We start from the raw sequence: 18,524 nt of genomic DNA, 5'->3' as shown, positions 1-18,524 counted from the left end.
CAGTCGGGTCAAGCCACACGGGCCAATGACGCGAGGCGCAGTCGGTAAGCGAAATCCCACACAAAAGCGGGAAGCCCTAGTCCAAGTCGCCCGGGCTCCGGCCTTCTGCTCAGTTCTCGGATAACCTCACCCGCCAACTCATCGTCAACCGTCTCCCAGTTGCGACAAATCCGACAAGATGGCCAGTACGTGCTATTCCCCTGTTGTTCCAGCCGCTGGGATTCTCTCGAATCCTGCCAAAATATGGCCGGGGAATTATTTCCCAATCATGGCAGTCTTTACCATGCTTCTCCAGAGCCACTGACTTATATTCTTTCTTACAGAGTCCAAGAACGCGTCTCAGCACCACAACAGCCAGAAGGCTCACCGTAACGGGTTCGTACCAGCCGACCACTCTTTGCGATTTCAAATGTCTTGCCGGGAAGGAACACAACTTGCGGCGTTGGAGGTTGGGAGGTGATACTTGGATGGGAGCGATGTTGGTCCACGAGATCGAATCTTTTCACCAGCTTTTCAGCGACTCTTTTGGGTTCCTCCACGGGCGACAGATGGATCGACATTGGGAGATAAGAACTCGAGACTGATATATCTTCTTTCTCAACAGTATCAAGAAGCCTAAGACCCACCGTTACCCCTCCCTCAAGGGTGTTGACCCCAAGTTCCGCCGCAACCACAGACACGCTCTGCACGGCACCATGAAGGCGCTGGTACGTTGAACAACATTTCCTCCGATCTTCCGATGGCCCCATGAATGGCCATGCACAGAAGACATGGAAGAGCGAGACGGGGAGACGGTCAGATGGCTAACAACTTCTACAGAAGGAGCGGAACCAGGGCAAGCGCGAGGTCGCATAAATCAACTAATACCAAATTGAAAAATGAAAACGGGAGCAATTTGAGTTGGTGATCTGAAACGTGCGATGAACCCATAAACGTCATGTCGGAACAAACCTGGCTGGTTCCGCGCGACGGTTGTTAAATAAAGCAATTTGACTCGATTCCACGACATGGCCATGAACGCTCTGTCTCGATTTTCTCTTGTTCCGTGCGGTCAAGTAGATCTGTTCTCTGATTTGTTTTCTGATTTGTTGCCCCCGACTTGCGGATTCTCTCGAGATTCGTGATTCCGGATGTACCCCATTCCCTTACCTCAGGCATATGTGTGTACAGCTTCGTGCCATTTTCTCATGCGCGCTTGCTGAAGGATTTTCTTAACGTGCCAAGATCAATTGCCCCCCAATTACCAAACACCCTCCCTCTTTTTTCTGTGGCGTGAGGGTGCATGGACGGGGGGCTACATTCCGTAATCTTCAATCACTTTAGAATTGAGCTTATCTTTGATGTTTTCAGAATCCTCCAACTCGATGTTCTTATCGTAGACAAAACTATTGGTTCTGACCTCAATCACAGAAGTATGGTATGCAACTTCAAATATGACGTGATATATATAAATCGCTTAATCGAATACCCCCTTTCCTATGATTGCTGAATACTACGCCTCTCCTTTCCAAACCACCAACCGTTTATCAAATCCACCACTAACCAACCACTCCTCCCTCACGGCCTCCCCCTGACGAGGAACATCCACCCAACCCGCCCAGATAGCCCTCACTTTACACCCGATTTCGTGCCCATTCTTGAGTATCGAAACCACCTTCCCCGTTTTCGTCTCCACCCCCCGAATCACCCCGTCATCTCCATTCACCCATACTCCAGAGCCGTCGGGCCGCCAGGCCACCTGCGGCGTCGAGTACGCCGTCTGCGGCGCAAACGTATTCGCCTGGATCATGATGGCCGCGTCCTCACGGTTCTGGAGCGTCAGGGCCGCGAACGCCTGTGTGGCTTGCGTCGTCGCCGTCTCGGGTTCTGACGACCCACCAGTCACGGGCCCTGGAGTGACGAGATCGATGCTGTCGACAGACGGGAAGAGTAGTCGGACAATGATGACCTTCATGTGCGGCAATGTGGAAGTCGCCACGGCCAACAGTCCGGGGTCTAACGGGTTCAGAGCTAGACAGGACGGCGAGAAAGCGACCCAGGCGTTGGAATGCGGAGCGAGGTTTTGCTTGCCCAAGAGACGGCATTCGTAGGGATCAGGAGCAGGGGTAGAAGAGGAGGGCCTCTGCACCTGATAGTAGAAGAGATGCGTCGAGTCTCGGCGGGCAACGAGCAAGATCAGATCCTTGGAATCCGCATGTCGGACAAAGAGCATGGACTCCGGGTTCGTTGGGAGAGTGATATAGCCCACAGGTTCGCCGAGGACTGGATGCCGAGACTCAGCAGTAGGGTCGATGTGTAGACGGTAGAGAAAGATCTTGGAGTCCCAGCCCGCCGTAGCGATCCAGACCGTCTTTATCGACGAGATTGGGTCGTCATTGCTGTCGTCGTTGTCCTCGAAGGCGACTACTTTCACGACATATTTGGTGTGGTCTCTTCTGCGGTCGAGGATTTCCGTGCCTTGTTGCAGAAGGAGCTGGCCGGACATGTTAGTCAGAAGAGCATATTCTCCATTTCTGATAGACACGTAAGACAGGATAGGAGACTCGGAGAGGCCTGCAAAGGACTTGACGATGTCATTGCCCGGCGCGGTATTGATGAGATGAAGTTGCCTGTCCGCGCCGGTAGCCACTATATAAGACGACAACGCGGACGAAGGTTGCGAGCTTTCGTCCTCGTCATACTTCCAGGTGTCTACAGAGCAGGCCAACACATTTGAAGAAGTTGGGATCTGGACGACAGTCGGGGAGGACGGTGCTGATTAGATGCATCAGTTTTTGATAAACCCAGTTTGCATCTCAACACAACACTGTCGCTTACCGGGTGTGCTCCAGAGATCATTCTCCTTGTCGCCGTCGCCGTATCGCTCGGACTTGATACTCTGATCAAAGACACGTTTCTCTTCGATCACACCCTCGATGGTCCAACTGCTTGAGTCGTTGTCTTTTTTCAGACCGACGTGTCCCGCGTCGGCGGGGAGTCCCGCCTCTTGAATAAACGCTCGGAGCGTCTGGGTATAATTATTCGTTCGCAGAAAGCGAGCCACGAGAATGCTGGCGAGTGAAGGGTCTCGTGTATCGGTCGGCATTGTGGCTGGTTGAGGGAGGAAATTGAAATTTGAAAATCAGCGGGCGCCGATGACGGGGGGGTTATTGAGGGGACCTATATATACTAACCGCCGCCCGATTGCTGATGGGTGTACATCTGACCGACAATTCAAGAATCTACAATTGACCAAAATGATGCAGATGCAAAAGAGTATGCCATATAAGACTTCCGTGCAGCTCAGACACGGAATCCATGAATTATGATATGATATGAAAAGTAACTATCTGAAGAGGGGATTGGTATCACAAACTGGATGGCGTCATGGGGACACATCTCCTATCTAATATTTTATAAAAAGCACCGGCCCAAGAATTATGAAAGATCTCCATGCACATCGCTGTCCTCCTTGTACGTATTCCTCATTCTTCTTTCCTCGCAGTATCCTCAACTAAACATGTCCTCCGCTCTCCGTCGGGGTCCTCCTCGGCCATCGATCTTTTCGGAGAAGAGCTCCTTGCCGGCGTTGTTGTTGTACTTGTCTGGGAAGAGCTCGCGCACAGAGGCTCCCCGCCCTTTGATTGAGAGGCCATTGTTGGCTGAGCCTCGAATTGACATACCCCGATCCTGACCGGCCGCGCCACGAATGTTCACGTCACTTGAGTCCGACTCCGGGAAGAGCTCAACATTTCGATTGCGCTGGGAATGCCCTTGTTCGTGTGCCCCATCGACAAGAGGAATGGAGATCCGTCTCGCGAACAGATCCGCCGTCTCATCTGCTGCATCGATCGCATCCGACCGACGGTGGTTGCTGACCTTGCTGGGAAAGAGCTCCTTCTTGAGATAGCTGGTTGCCGGTTTGTTGGGGAATAGCTCTCGCGCATGTGGATCGCTAGTGGCGGCCCCGGAGGACTTCGAGGATGGGAAAAGTTCTTTGCCTTCGTTGTGGCGGCTAGACTGAGGGGATCGTTCTCGGAATCGTCGGCGTGAGCCAGACCGATCCTTGTCCGGATATCCACCCTCCATCAGAGTGTCTCGACCAGGCGATGCACTGCGGTTACGCAGACGACCAGACGAACGGCCTCCGTCGTCATCGAACAAATCTCGGCGGCCTCGGCGGTCTCGCCCGTCGCGGCCCCTATCCGTGTCGGAGTAATCGGTGCTGGGCGCTCGCGTATCGTCGTACATATTGGCACTGATGCCTTCGTCCACGTCGCGATCCCTCCGTCGCCGCAGCTCGCGTCCATCAAACCGTCTCCTCCGGTAATCGCCATCATGGGTATCCCCGCCTCCATCACGCCGTCTGTCCGCCAGCTCCCGTCGTAGTCGTTCGCGAGGGTCGTGCTCAGGGTGCATGAGATAAAAGCGACTGGCTTCATGCGCGCGGGGTCTTTTCCGATCGGTCTTCACGGCTGACCGCACCTGCAGGACGGAATCGGGATGGGAGGATAGGAGTTTCGCCGACCGCAGGCGCAGCGCCGGCAAAGCCGCATCTTCTTCCTCGACGACTTGCGTAAAGGCCGACAGAGCCTGAAGACCCATCTCCGACGAGGAATACACAATGTTCGCCGACGTATCGTCAATCCACTCGACCCGGCTAGGCTCCTCGGCAGGGAAGTGAGTGGTCGCAAATTGCTTGATGTTGTCCGTGGTCAATTCGTCAACTCCTCTGATGTGTACTTTCTCGTATTGAGCGTCTTCAGTGAGGTGGTCGGCTGCTCCGTCTTGTGCCATGGCATCCGCGGTCGCGGGATACTAAAAATTGCCAGAGGTTAGAGTGAGAGAATGGTAGGGTGGGCGTGAGCGAGATAGTGACATTCACTCACGTCGTCAATGGGCTCAGGCTCAGGAATTGGACCAAGGTCCAGGTCCAGGTCCATGTCCATGGAGGCGTCCATGGCGTCGGTTTGCCGGTTGTAGAGTGTTTACGGTCTTCGTTGCGGAGGGATTCACTCCAACGGGGTCTGAATTGGGAGGGTATGACAATAGAGGTCGAATTTGAGAGAGGATGGAGGAATTATATCATTCGAGAGAGTGACAAAATATATGAATCAGGAGAAGAGGAGACTTCCGCGAGGAGAGAGAAGAATAAGACGGAGATCGGAGGGAAGCTGATCGCCCGCTGAAGCTTCTCGGGGAAGCCTTGCTGGAAGTCCCGCTGCCTTCACCGCCCGCGGAGGTTGCCTTCTAACTGTAATTCTGACACACAATTTAACTATCTACTATCTACATATCTACCAACTAGAATTAATCCCTAATTTTTACCCTCCCTGTCTTCTACAACCTTCTTCACAGATTCATCCTGCAGTACACCCGTGTCATAAACGTTGACTTGATGTTTCGCAAACTTCCGGGCTGGCACCTTCTGATGAAACATGACGTCGAGCTCATCGTAAGTCCTGCCGGCGCACTCTGGAAGACGGAAATAGGCCCAGAGCGTGGTCAAAGCCGCCGTTCCGAACCAGAAATAGGCTGTCTTGCCCTTCAGGTCAGCCTCGGTCGGGTTGATCAGGTACGGCTCGATGATGTTCGCTATGATCTGCGTGATATTGTAGACGTTCCGCGACAAACAAACGGACTTGGCTCGCAGCTGAATGGACGACGTCTCGGAAATGATTGTGAAAGTAATGGGTCCTAGGGTGGTAGAATAAGTGAAAAGCCACACCAGACACAGAGCAGCCTGACCCCATTTCGCGCCGCTAGACTCGGATGCCGAAGCAATCACACCGATGATGAGCAACAATCCAGTCAACGTGGCGATGCCGCACACGTACAGTTGGCGGCGACCAAAGCGACCGAGCAGGAACCACGAGATCACCGTCCCCACAAAGGAAATGGCTGTGCCACCGACGGCGATCTGGTAGGCGTTGTCCGTGCTGATTCCAGCTTGGACGAAGAAGTAGGTGGGCGCGTAGGCAAAAGCCGAGCCCGACAAGACTTGACCGGCAAAAGCCATGCAGACAATCTCGGTTCGACGCCGGTCGATACCCCGAAAACAGTCCAGATAATTTGAGCCGGCCTCCATCTTCTGCTCGAGCTCCAGCGTGTGCAGAATCTGAGCCAACGTCTTCTGGTGCGATTCGTGGCCTCGATTGTCGAGCTTCGAGAGCGATTTGTAGACATCATCCAAACGGTTATTCCGGGCTAGCCACCAAGGTGATTCCGGGGCAAACAAGACCATAATGAACAGAGGGACCGGCCAGATCCATTGCAGCGCATACGCAATTCGGTAGGACCATTCGTTTTCAATTTTGAGTAGGCCATACAGGACACCTGCGGCAATGAACTGGCCAATGGCCCAGCAAAGATTCACATAGCAGGTGAGATATCCCCGCAGAGCGAGAGGGCAAACCTCCGACGCATAGGCCGGTCCTGTCGTGGCAAATACACCCCAGGTGAGTCCGCACAGGACCTGCCCTACGAGCAGTACCGGCGCCGAAGATGCGAAAAACAGAATGAAAATGAACCAATTCATCATGAAGAGCGAGCCTAGCAGGACCATTTTGTATCCGTATCGTGTGGATAGGTATCCGTTCAAGAAGCCGCCAATGACTATACCAGCATTGGCACCGTTGCTGAGACCAGCTTGCCAGGGCCCTGAGACTTCGTAGCCATCTTGTTCTGGACGGTATGCCCCGAATGTACGTTGAAACGCAGGATAGGAGAAGAACTGGTAGATGAGGCCTGACGATATCTGTTAACTGGGGATCCTGGACCTCGGAACTGGACCACGATGAGTACGCACCGACATCATAACCCTCCATGATAATCGTCAGGGAGATGGCTGCAGACCATAATGCCGCCTTGCGGTTGCTTTTGAGGGCCTGCCAGAATGTTGCCTGACGCTCAGCAGCTGAGGCTTGCTGGGCTTCTTTGTTCTCAGCAGCCTGCGATGAATGCTCGATGTGAGCCGTTTGCTCTTTCTGGATATCGTCGGTCTTCATCATAGTATTCAATGCTATCCCAGATACAAGTGAAGTCAAGAGTCAACCTTCCAAAATAGGAGGCAGACACGGCATATTTAACCCCCGACTGGCCCTGTCATCGTCTGACCTGACCACATTCCATCTAATCCCCAATCCTGGACTCGCTCAAGCCACTAATACCCCGGATCATCATATCATTCTCTGGGGTCATTCTGGAGCCATCGTCTGTACCCCGCATCTTATCTCATTGTCGCCGATGTTATACAAGATCGCCCAGTCTGTATTTTGCCGATAGCTTCGAGTTTAATGGCCAAGACGACCTCTCAGTGGTTCAAGGCTTTATGCTTTCTTAGACGTTGCTTGGATCCAGATCACCGTCCTATCATGAGATACAAGGCCGCGTTTCAGTGACATCACGAGCTGGCTTGGAAGGATCCTAACCGGGGCGCGGGATAGAAGATTGGAGAAACTCTTCCTTTTGCTATGGGGTTCAAATACTATCGATATCTCCTCCAAGCGTATTTGAAAAACGAGTTCAAGCTTGGCCCTAAGACAAGCGGACATGACAACGCCCATGACAACGCCCATGATTAACAGCTGCAGGACTGCACTTACTTAGAAGGAAGATGCAAGTAACTGATTGTCGACCAGGATTATCCAAACTTTCCCCGCTTCATCATTTCCATTTAGCCTAATCAGGCTATACAGATCCTTGCCAACCCGGAAACGGCGCTTCCGCCGGTTAATTAGAAGCAGCCTTCGGTGGAATTTCTCCTTGGCTCTTTCGTGTCGGCGCATCCTGAAAACACAAAGGATGCCCCCACTCCAGCTCTCGCTCATCCAACAGCAGTGACTTCCGCGCTCTTTGTACTCCCAAATCGATGACCCCGTGGGTCGACCAATTGGTAACTACTGACATGGATTAGCCTGTTGTCGCATTGCTGGATGCACGCATTGCATGGTTGAAGCGATGCGCTGGAGGGTCCACGATGAGGGGAAGCAATGACGCATGCGATTCTCTGGTGACTTAACTGTCCGGCCTCCCAGAAAGCAGATTCCTTTCCAGATTGTCCTACCGAGAGTGCTCTTAAGCTCTGCCAATTTCGAAATCCTGGTATACAGACCAGACTCTCTCCGTGAAATCCCTGTCCTATACGCGCACACGCACACGCACTTGTCGCAATGCTCTACGCGGAAGGTGACAAACTGGTCTTTCGCTTTGACGACCACCTCTTATGGGTGCAACCATGGGGTGAGAATGCGCTCCGTGTCAGGGCCACGAAGCTGTCGTCGATGCCAGATGAAGATTGGGCCCTTTCCACGAAGCCTGCAGCAAACCAGACAACGGTCGAGACGCCGGAGGGGAAGGAAGCAAGTATCTCGAACGGCAAGATTAAGGCGGTTGTCTCCCGGCGTGGCAAGCTGATCATCTACAATTCCAAGGGGGAAAAGCTCTTGGAGGAATATGCCCGTCATCGCCGCGACCCGATGGACCCGAAATGTAGTGCCTTGGAAATTGAGGCACGGGAGCTGCGACCCATCTTGGGGGGTGATTTCCACCTCACCCTGCGTTTCGAATCGTTGGATCCAAAGGAGAAGATATTCGGAATGGGACAATACCAGCAGCCTAATCTGAACCTCAAGGGGTCGGATATCGAACTGGCTCACCGCAATTCTCAAGCCAGTGTGCCCTTTGCGCTGTCTTCCCTGGGCTATGGTTTCTTGTGGAACAACCCCGGTATTGGACGGGCGGTTTTCGGAACTAACACCACGAGCTTCGAGGCCTATTCGACCAAAACCCTGGATTACTGGGTGGTTGCCGGAGACAGCCCGGCCGAGATTGAGGAGGCATACAGCAAGGTCACCGGTTATGTTCCAATGATGCCTGAATACGGCCTGGGTTTCTGGCAGTGCAAGCTCAGGTACTGGAACCAAGAGCAACTTCTTGACGTCGTGAGGGAGTATAAGAAACGAAAGATTCCTCTGGACCTGATTGTCATCGACTTCTTCCACTGGAAGCACCAGGGAGAGTGGAGCTTCGATCCCAAGTTCTGGCCTGATCCTGGTAAGTCAATTTGAGAGTTTTACCGAAGGTATTCTCAGCTGATCCATATTTGTTCTCATATTATAGATGCCATGGTGAAAGAGCTCAAAGAGTCGAACGTTGAGCTCATGGTGTCCATCTGGCCAACCGTCGAGAATGCATCTGAGAACTATCCCGAGATGCTGGAACGGGGTCTTCTGATTCGCCACGATCGTGGGTTACGGATTGCGATGCAATGCGATGGAGACATCACACATTTCGACGCGACCAATCCGGAAGCTCGCAAATATGTCTGGGAAAAGGCGAAGAAGAACTACTACGAGAAGGGGATCAAGGTGTTCTGGCTTGATGAAGCCGAGCCTGAATACTCCATCTACGATTTTGACATTTTCCGCTACCATGCCGGCAGCAACCTTCAGATTGGAAATATCTTCCCCAAGGAGTACGCCAAAGGTTTCTACGAAGGCATGACTGCAGAAGGACAAAAGAATATCGTAAACCTGCTCAGGTGCGCCTGGGCGGGCAGTCAGAAGTACGGGGCCCTCGTGTGGAGCGGTGACATTGCATCGTCCTGGGGTGCATACCGCAATCAACTGTCTGCCGGCTTGAATATGGGTCTGGCTGGAATTCCCTGGTGGACCACCGACATTGGCGGCTTCCACGGAGGCAATCCGGACGACCCTGCTTTCCGGGAGCTCTTCACCCGATGGTTCCAATGGGGTGCGTTCTGTCCGGTGATGCGCCTGCATGGCGATCGTGAGCCGAAACCCGAAGGCCAGCCTACCGCCTCAGGATCTAACAACGAAGTCTGGTCCTATGGGGAGGAGGTGTACGAAATATGCAAGAAGTACATCGGCATCCGTGAAGAGCTCCGAGACTACACGAGAAGTCTCATGAAGGAGGCTCACGAGAAGGGCACTCCAGTAATTCGCACCCTGTTCTATGAATTCCCGGAGGACAAGAAGGCCTGGGACGTGGAAACCGAGTATTTGTACGGTTCCAAGTATCTCGTGGTTCCGGTTCTGGAAGCAGGACAGCGCAAGATTAGCGCTTATCTGCCTAAAGGCGCATCGTGGAAGCTCTGGGGAGAACAGAAAACCCACGAGGGAGGACAGGAAGTTGAGGTTGATTGCCCAATTGACACCATGCCAGTCTTCGTCAAGGTTTAGATTGTTTCTACAGTTCTATTTGAGAACGTGTGCGTTGGTTCCATCTACGTCAGCCTAGGAAGCCTCAAATTGACAAACTTCTTCCATTGCAGTTGCGTGACGTAGAAAAGTAAAAACACTGGAAGGAGTAAAAGCGACGGCTTTGGATTATCGCATCACCTGGATGAATGAACAGTTTACCGTTTCAACTGGTAAGACTGCTGGGCGCTTGCACATGTGACTTTGCTTCTGCCCGTTCTTCTCTTCTCTCCTCACCTCTTCTCTCACCTCTTCTCTCCTCAATGTATCCACAAGTTGACAGACCAGGAGTCATGTTTCCAGTGACATGCAAAGCACCAATATACGAGTCCAGATGTACTCAGTTCTGCCATTGATATTGATCAAATGAGTTCGGCGCAGGAGGCACACTAATAACGACTTCTAACGACTCTATCTACCGACAGCCTCAAGACTTCGCGTCTATAAACCATCGCTCCGACCTCGCAGTTCAGCACATGTCAGGACAAACGGAACCAGTAATCTAATTGCAGGCTTATTGCGGCTTCGGACTCTTTCTATCTTTTACAATGCAGCTAATACGGTCTCCTCAACCAACAGCTATCGTGGAAATCTATGTTCTGGCGCAGTTCTAATTTATTGATCCAACTGAGTAGTATGTCTCGGGCTCGATGTCCTGGATGAAAAAGGGGCCATGATGGTGACTACAAACGAACCATATGAGGGCGAGTAGCCTACATCCGCCACTTCAAAAGTCAAGACCCGATTGAAGTTGTGAATTTCAATGAAACATGAAGTATCGCGAAACATAGTCCGTCTGAGTTCAATTCAGAAGGGGACATGCTTTCCTTCTTCATGTCAATTCTGGCAATCCACTCCTGCCTTTTCTGTCTATCGATTATATCCTCTACTTTTCTGCTCTCTGGTTTCAATGTTACCTCACTGGTCCATCAATATCCAACTAACCATCATTATAGAAGCTTTTTGTTTATTCCACTATCGCGTTTTGACTGTTCAAGGTACAACCTCATCGAACATGCTCGGGCTTCTCTGGCCTGCTCGTCAATTATACGCAGATACCTTTCACGCAACTGAAAAACGACAACCCTTTCCATTCGTTCCTCTCAGTCCTACGACGCCCCCCGATTCAAGACTCACAAGGCCCTGGATTACCTCTCCTCTTGGAGCACTTATCGGCACAGGCTTAATTGTGTACCCCGAGCGTACAAACCAACCAGATCCGCCCAGTGAAGAACCGAGTCAGACAGCTCCACAACCTGAAAATGAATCGAATCCAAACAGTCAATCACCGGCTCAATCTGATGGTTCAGATTTCGAGGAAATACTAGATACCGTATACCCAGCCTTGAGCCATGAGGAGGCAAGTGCAAAATTGAAAACCGAAGAACAAACGCGAGCTTTTCCCAGAAATGGTAACGTCGGGTTAGTATCTCGAGTAGATTCAGTGAGAGTCGGCAGTAATGAGCCTTCTGAGGACGAATTCGCGCACGAAATCATTGACATGGGTGACCCCGAAGATTGGCATTTCTGGGGTATTTATGATGGGCATGGGTGAGTCGCTCGTTGTTCCTATTCACCAAATGATCTTCTTCAATCAGCTAATGCCTGACTGTTGTATAGCGGATGGGCGACTTCGGTCCTATTGCGTCGAACCTTGATTCCTAGCGTTGTTCACAAGATCAAGCAGACTCTGAATGAAGGGATGACCGGAGGTTCCTCGAGCATCTATGATGCTATCCAGAGCGCTTTTATTCAAATGGACAACAGAATCTCGAATGAAGCACTCGAGGCGATGGACATGGCAATGGATTTGGAGGGATACACGAAAATCGCATTCTCTCGCGCTGCCCCTGCCCGTTCAGGCTCATGCGCTCTCCTCGCTGTATATGATCCCAACCAATGTATGCTGCGTATAGCTTCTGTTGGGGATTCTCGCGCAGTTTTAGGCCGTCGCAAGGGGAAAAACAACCGGTTCGCCCTTATTCTTTCTACGGATCACAACGGATTTAACAGATCCGAGTACGATCGCATCATGAACGAGCATCCTGGGGAAACAGGAGTCATCAATCAAAATTCAGGCCGCCTCTTCAATCTGGCAATGACCCGTGCGTTTGGTGACCACCGCTATAAGTGGTCTATGGATACACTGAACCGTTGCTACGAACGATTTCTCTGGTCGCCACCTCCTGCGGACTATCTCTCGCCGCCGTACCTCACGGCAGACCCTGAAATAACTACTATGCTAGTCCGGGACGGAGACTTCCTCATTCTTGCGAGTGACGGATTTTGGGACAATGTCTCCAATGACGATGCCGTGCAGTTTGTACGCCACTGGATACATCGATACCCAAGCGAACTTCTACCTACGTCCGACGCCGAAGAGGAACGCGGGCTCACGCGCAGCTATAGGTTCAGCCCCAAGGACTATGCTGTTGAAGATGACAATGTTGCAACACATCTAGCCAGGAACGCACTCGGTGGGGGAAACTCGGAGATCTTCGAAACTTTTATGAGTATGCGAGCGCCCGATGCCAAGCTATATAGAGATGATTTTACGATTCAGGTTATTTTCTTTGGCTTTCATCCTGAGGATGAGAGGCTTGAATGATTGGTTTGTGTTTATGTTTTGCTCACACGCTCTTTCAACACTGCCCGGGACTTCATTACTATCTGATTTAGGAGCCGTAGCAGGCTATTAGGTCGATTAGACATTCATGCATTGTTTGAAGTGATACTCTCTATAGCGTTTGACTCGAGCAATTACTTATGGATTTGTAATCTCGGATATCGGTGTCCCATAGTCGAGGCCTCTAGAGACCAGAGCATTTTTTTAAGGTAGTGACTGCTAGTAAACCATGCCTACCTTTGCTTGATTGTCCCATCCTCTCTTCTCTCATAGCTGCCTTCTATTCGGGGAGGCTCGTCTAAGCGTTCAGGCGAAAACGGTCTAACCTTTCTCTCCTCCATCGCACATCTCTCTTTGCAAGACCGACACATGAGCCCTAGAGCTAGCTGTATCTGGACCTCGTTTCTAGCATTCCCCGTGTCCCTATCCAGCTCTGATTATCTGATCCGTATCGATACCGCGTAAGGAGCACTCGTTCTTGTGCTTGTCATGATGGTCATAGTCACGGTATTGGTCACGGTCAGGGAGAATAGATATTTGGTTTACTCGGCTCGACTTCCTAAAGAAGTATACGATAGTTGTTAGCTAAATATCCTTGTTCATGGTTGTTAATACCAGTTGAATTTGCTTGGTAGATGGTTCCTGTAAAGGGGACATGACAAGATGAGGTATAACTGACCGTGTCTAGATCTGTTTAGATCGAAGTGAGTAGCCGTCTTATCTTGTTGAAACCTCTTTGGTATAGAATATCAGGTCTTGATGGTCAGGGTCATAGACATGGTCAGGGTGATTTGTTGTATTTGGCTCGACTTCGACTTTTAGCCTGTGGTTCGGATTAGAGAGCTGTAGCATGGCTTGCTGTTCCTGGGTAGCATCTTAGGTGGTTTCTCGTTTCTCTGAGGTAAAATGTATGATGCTGAGTTCTTTTCGCAATTCGAACAAATGCATTCATCAAGTATCAGTAACCTAAGTTATATTTCGAAGGACATAAAAGCGTTGCAGACCTGTGCAGATAGTCAAGTCTGCTTGCATCGTTAGGTTCGTAGGAGCAGATTCAAGGAAGAGAAGTAACCAGCGCTTATCCAGTATAGGTACCTTGAACGAGGGCATCAGGGCAGTGCTAGAGAGGTACATGTACAAGGAACAGATGAATCTACCGGGAAACACAGACACGGTCCAATAATCGAATATCAGCTAGAAAGTCAGATCTGATCCTCGCTAGAGTCTGGCAATCTACAATATTATTCGTCTTCTAAGTATTCTAGTCTCTGAGAACCCGACAAAGTCCATTTCTTCAAGACACCGACTATGACGAAACCAGCTTACACAGAGCACACGCACAACACCCCCCAAACAAGAAAAAGAAAAAGAAAAAGCCTCAAAGACAAGAAATCCAGCGCATAAGGCGCCTGTCCACCCCCTCATTTCCCCATGAACGCCCGGTTCACGATTGATTGATAAAGAGAGAAAAGAAAAACAGAAAGTCAGGGTATGACGACTTCCTGCTGGCTAACCCACCAGAGAGGGAAACCAGAAACGGAGAAGGAAAAGGGAAAGGAGGAGGGGAAACGTCGGATTTCCAACGCAGTGCCTGGTCCTGTCCTGTCCTGGGCTGGCTTGGTAGGGTTTGAAATCGCTCGGACAAGGAAGAGGAAGCCCGTTGTCCGTTTGTTGTTCTTTTTTTTTTTCCTTTTATGAATCCTTTTCTCCTGACTTTGGTTGGCTTCTACTTCGGAGTGAGAAGGGAGGGTTCCATAGCATCATGTCGAGTCAGGATTCACAGCGTCGAGTTTTTCCCCTCCTCTGCTGGCTCTTTTCCCCCTCTTCCCTGTCCATTCTCTCTCTTTCTTTCTCTGTCTCTCTGATCCTCTTGCCCCCCTGTGACCAGTCCAATTCAATCCAATAAACGGACTTTGCGACGCGGACTGGCTACGTTCTTAGTTCCCCTCATTGCGTGGATGTAAGAGGGCCAGTGGAAGAGGGGCGGGGATACAAAGAACGAATCATCTCGTCTCGATCACCTTTTTTTCCACGATGAAAGGAATGCGGTGGCGGTTGCTGAGATAATAGTATTAATAAAATCATTCAGCATTTACTAATGATCACTGTGGTTGTTGCCACCGCTCAGGTCTGTTCAGGTCAGCCAGCTTCTTTCTTGATCTGTGAACTAAACTTCGTAGGCGTGCGTTATTTTCTACATAACTTTTCCTTTGTTTATTGATTTTTGTTTACTTCTTATTATATTTCACATATCTCAAAATATCTTTTTGGCCCTCCAATTTCGACCATCCCTGTCCGGATCTCGTGGATTCGATTCGTATCCCCTCAACCAACCCGCTCAGCCAAGCCCTAACCTAGTACAAGTACTGCGGGCAGATGAGTCTGACGAAACAGACTAGTTAGTTAGTGAGGTAGGGAGAGAAAGAATCGAGTCGACTCGACTCGGCATCCGACCAAATGCTATTGTAAGCAAGAGGCAGGGATGCGGGCTCGCGACAAGGAAGGTCGGAATCGATCCAAGGCTAGATCAATGACGACAACGACAGTGTGAGGAGTGTCGCTAGATACATACAGTAGGTACCAGTCCTTGAACGGAAGGAAGGACTAGAGACTACCTAGTTAGAATGTTAGATCGATCCTGTTCCTCAACTCCATTCCTCTTCCCCCGCCCAAGTCAAGTGTACTGTAAATCAGTACTTTTGTCCTCCTCATGAGGGGGGAGGCGGGGGCCAGAAAAAGAAAAGAAAAAGCAACTACTCCTACAGATGATTCACATCCATGATTTTCGATGGCGTTTTACGGATGGAGATCCCTTGGGTAGGTGAAGAAGCTCCATCAAGTTAGTGGTTAGTGCCAGCTGACTTACTCGTACTATGTGTATGATGGAAGACCGACTGCGTAGTGCTTACATTGGATGATTGGACCTCTATCATCGTCACGTCAAATGCAACAGATACATAACATATCGAGCAGGAAAAAAGAAAACAAAAATAATTCCATATATCAATAAATCTATATTGCGTACAGTATATCATAACAAAAAGCAACAAAGAAAAAGGAAACATACAAGCTCGGTACTTCTCGTACCGAGGTTTATCCCCTCTCCTCGGTTCAACTATGCGTACGGAGTATACAGTGGTTATGGCTGAATATGCAGTAAATCTTGCTGAAACTTGCATTAGTGTTTAGCAGTGGCTCAGCATTCAGCATTCAGCACTCATTCACATCACACATAGAATGTGTCGCCTCTCCCGGTCGAGTACGGAGTACTCCGAACACCAGATAAATAGATTCAACACAAGACAGACAAAAAAAAAAGAAAAGATAGAAAAACCAAATAGATAAAAATGCAGCCAACCATCTAGCCGCCTCCGTCCGCCAGCCCTAGTAGTTAGACACAGTACAGTAGATACCTACCACCTAGCTAGCTAGCTAGCTAGCTAGCACCCCTCCCTCTTCCCCGAGAATGTAGGCATGTACATACCCAGTGTACTAACTGCATATGTACCTCCTACAGTAGTAATCCGATCATGCCTAAATCCCGATCCCCTCCATAGTGCGCCATACTCTGTGCTCAACTACCAAAAGCCAAGTCCTTAAACCCCGGCAGATCAGGTATCAAGAGGCCGAGTGGACCCCGAGAGAACCCAGTGGAGCAGCAAGCAAGAGCGCGCAGGGATGTATTTGTATTTGCCTGCTTATAGCCTTATCTGGAGGTCGTGATCGACTGCACGTACTGCACGGGGGCGGACTTTTCAGGGGTAAGGCCGTAAGAACGGATGTATACATGAGATAGAGGGTTACTGTAGATAGATGGATTCGATTGCGTGAGAGTCTGAATAAGAAAAAGCAAAAGCGAATCCTTCTACATCGGGCAGGTACGTAAGTAAGGAATTGAATCCTTGAAGACATTCTCCTACACCTACATACTCCGTTCTTTTCAGGATGGAACAGGTCAATAGAAAAGGATAAGAAGTGCGAGGGTCCATATTCTAGTTTAGATTGACATGGCTTTCAGAGAGAAAAAATCAAAATAAAAATAAAGGACATACCAAAAAAAAAAAACAAAAAAGAATATCTAGCGTCCGTTTTAACCAGACATTTACTACTACACTAACTACAGAATAGATCGATCGAAATCTTCGGCAGGGCCGGTGAAGTTCGGGTCCCAAGATTAGTATCAACCAGGTCCGTAGACGACAAGAAGCGACGGGAAACACACACGAGTACTCCGTACTACCACCACCCTACCATTCATTGCTGGTTCTACCACCGCTGCCAAAAACCGTTGTGTCCAGAAACCTGGGATGGTCTAGATGGCCAGCTAGCACCAAAGAAGGAAGAGGAAGAAGGAGGGGGCCAAAAGAGACCTCCCTGAGCCCTCCTTCAACACCCTGAGACAAGAACATACCCTAGAAAAGAGAGACGAGTAAATACCATACCTACCCATGCCAGTACCATGTCCAGAACCAGAATACCAGACGACCCGCGTACGGGTCTGTAATCGAGTCGCAACGGCTCGTATCTGACAAGTCCACGTGGGTTTAGCAAGAACCCCTTGTGCCGGAGTGGTTTGTGCTTTGGCCTCTGCGGCCGAGTTAGTGGTATGGCGCGCGAAAAGGGCTGGTCCGGACGGCGACGGGCAGGTGTGTGTCCTGGACTCGTACGAGCCAGACCGGGTTGACGCATCCAAGCCTTCGATAGGTTGGTTGAGGTATGAATCTGTATGTACGGTATATACCGGGCATCTTCCATGAACGGGGACCATGAAATTACCCTACCCAGGTACCTATACAGGTATGGTTTTTACAATAAGTACCTTACCTACGGTATCAAGGTGTCCAGCATGACAAATACCCCATTCGGTAACGAAGGTACTCCCACTTCCCACGCAAGTCCCGTCTCATTGGAGGCTCGCTGATTCGCTCCCGAAGAGGAAATTGGCTTGAGTGTGCTCTCCAGACATCCTCCACTCTTTCCTGGGCGGGGGGAAAATTACCAGAACGTAAATTCATGACCCCATGCTGACCTGAGCGAGGGCCTCTCTGTTCGGGGTGACACCGATTTCTCGGGCAGTGGAGTGGCTGGCATCCTTGTTTTTCTCGGTGAACATGACTTTTTCCAGCTCCCCGATAGAAGGTGGGTGGGGAGTGGGAAAGTGGTGACGAAGAAAGGAAAAGAGTACAGCAGAATAACTCAAGGTAGATAGTGTTGTCTCAGTTGCTTTTTTAATTAATTCCTTAAAATGCATCACATCCCTAGATACCTACCTACCTTGACATCATTTCAGCTGGCCACGATCATTGAATGAATGTATGAATGTATAAGGTAGATTAAAAAAAAAAAAAAAAAGGATGAGAAATCAAAGCCATGAGGCTGAGTTCTCCGATGCCAAGATCCCGAAGCCCCTGAACACCGTTCCCCGGAGGCATGCTTGATACCAGGAAATACAGACGCATGCAGTGCTCGATACCCCAGTGACGCGGGTACGCCAAGTCCGGTCAGGTAATGACCGGGTTCTAGAATGTACTCGGTAATGTCAGGAAATAATACTCCGTACCGCATTGTTCATTCCCAAAACAAATTGCCTCCCGCCGATCACGGGCGGACCGGTAGGGCGGGTACCCTAGGCCCAAAAGGGTTTGGTAGATCAGCGGGCCCCCCGAGATCCTCCGTCGGCCAATGATCACGACGGGGAG

The 18,524-nt window shown here is 50.3% G+C and overlaps 6 protein-coding genes across 6 annotated transcripts; 2 read left to right on the top strand and 4 right to left on the bottom strand.

Annotated features, from left to right (window-relative positions):
- Positions 1-317: 317 nt before the first annotated feature.
- LDX57_009461 (uncharacterized protein) lies at positions 318-749 on the bottom strand (the record flags this gene model as incomplete). The annotated part of the gene is made up of 1 exon (XM_046091191.1): positions 318-749. One exon carries the CDS (start codon positions 747-749, stop codon positions 318-320), a length of 432 nt encoding a protein of 143 aa, XP_045947168.1.
- Positions 750-1,410: 661 nt separating this feature from the next.
- LDX57_009460 (uncharacterized protein) lies at positions 1,411-3,200 on the bottom strand. The gene is made up of 2 exons (XM_046091190.1): positions 2,818-3,200; positions 1,411-2,754 (listed from the first exon to the last, which is right to left on the bottom strand). The coding sequence occupies exons 1-2, from the start codon at positions 3,083-3,085 to the stop codon at positions 1,493-1,495; spliced, it is 1,530 nt and encodes a 509-aa protein (XP_045947167.1). The 5' UTR covers positions 3,086-3,200; the 3' UTR covers positions 1,411-1,492.
- Positions 3,201-3,258: 58 nt separating this feature from the next.
- LDX57_009459 (NCBP3 domain-containing protein) lies at positions 3,259-5,244 on the bottom strand. The gene has a single exon (XM_046091189.1). The coding sequence runs from the start codon at positions 4,774-4,776 to the stop codon at positions 3,490-3,492; it is 1,287 nt and encodes a 428-aa protein (XP_045947166.1). The 5' UTR covers positions 4,777-5,244; the 3' UTR covers positions 3,259-3,489.
- A 52-nt stretch (positions 5,245-5,296) lies between these two features.
- On the bottom strand, positions 5,297-6,989 carry LDX57_009458 (uncharacterized protein; the record flags this gene model as incomplete). The annotated part of the gene is made up of 2 exons (XM_046091188.1): positions 5,297-6,726; positions 6,788-6,989. 2 exons carry the CDS (start codon positions 6,987-6,989, stop codon positions 5,297-5,299), a joined length of 1,632 nt encoding a protein of 543 aa, XP_045947165.1.
- A 1,161-nt stretch (positions 6,990-8,150) lies between these two features.
- On the top strand, positions 8,151-10,271 carry LDX57_009457 (putative glycosyl hydrolase; the record flags this gene model as incomplete). Its single annotated transcript, XM_046091187.1, has 2 exons — positions 8,151-9,033; positions 9,100-10,271. 2 exons carry the CDS (start codon positions 8,151-8,153, stop codon positions 10,179-10,181), a joined length of 1,965 nt encoding a protein of 654 aa, XP_045947164.1. The 3' UTR covers positions 10,182-10,271.
- Positions 10,272-11,700: 1,429 nt separating this feature from the next.
- Positions 11,701-12,807, top strand: LDX57_009456 (PP2C family serine/threonine-protein phosphatase; the record flags this gene model as incomplete). The annotated part of the gene is made up of 2 exons (XM_046091186.1): positions 11,701-11,750; positions 11,820-12,807. The coding sequence occupies 2 exons, from the start codon at positions 11,701-11,703 to the stop codon at positions 12,805-12,807; spliced, it is 1,038 nt and encodes a 345-aa protein (XP_045947163.1).
- Positions 12,808-18,524: the final 5,717 nt, after the last annotated feature.

The sequence above is a fragment of the Aspergillus melleus genome, assembly GCF_016097325.1.
Source record: "Aspergillus melleus strain CBS 546.65 chromosome Unknown contig5, whole genome shotgun sequence".
NCBI lineage: Eukaryota > Fungi > Ascomycota > Eurotiomycetes > Eurotiales > Aspergillaceae > Aspergillus > Aspergillus melleus.
Note: the sequence above shows the minus strand (reverse complement) of the source record. Positions and strands in the feature narration are given on the sequence as shown.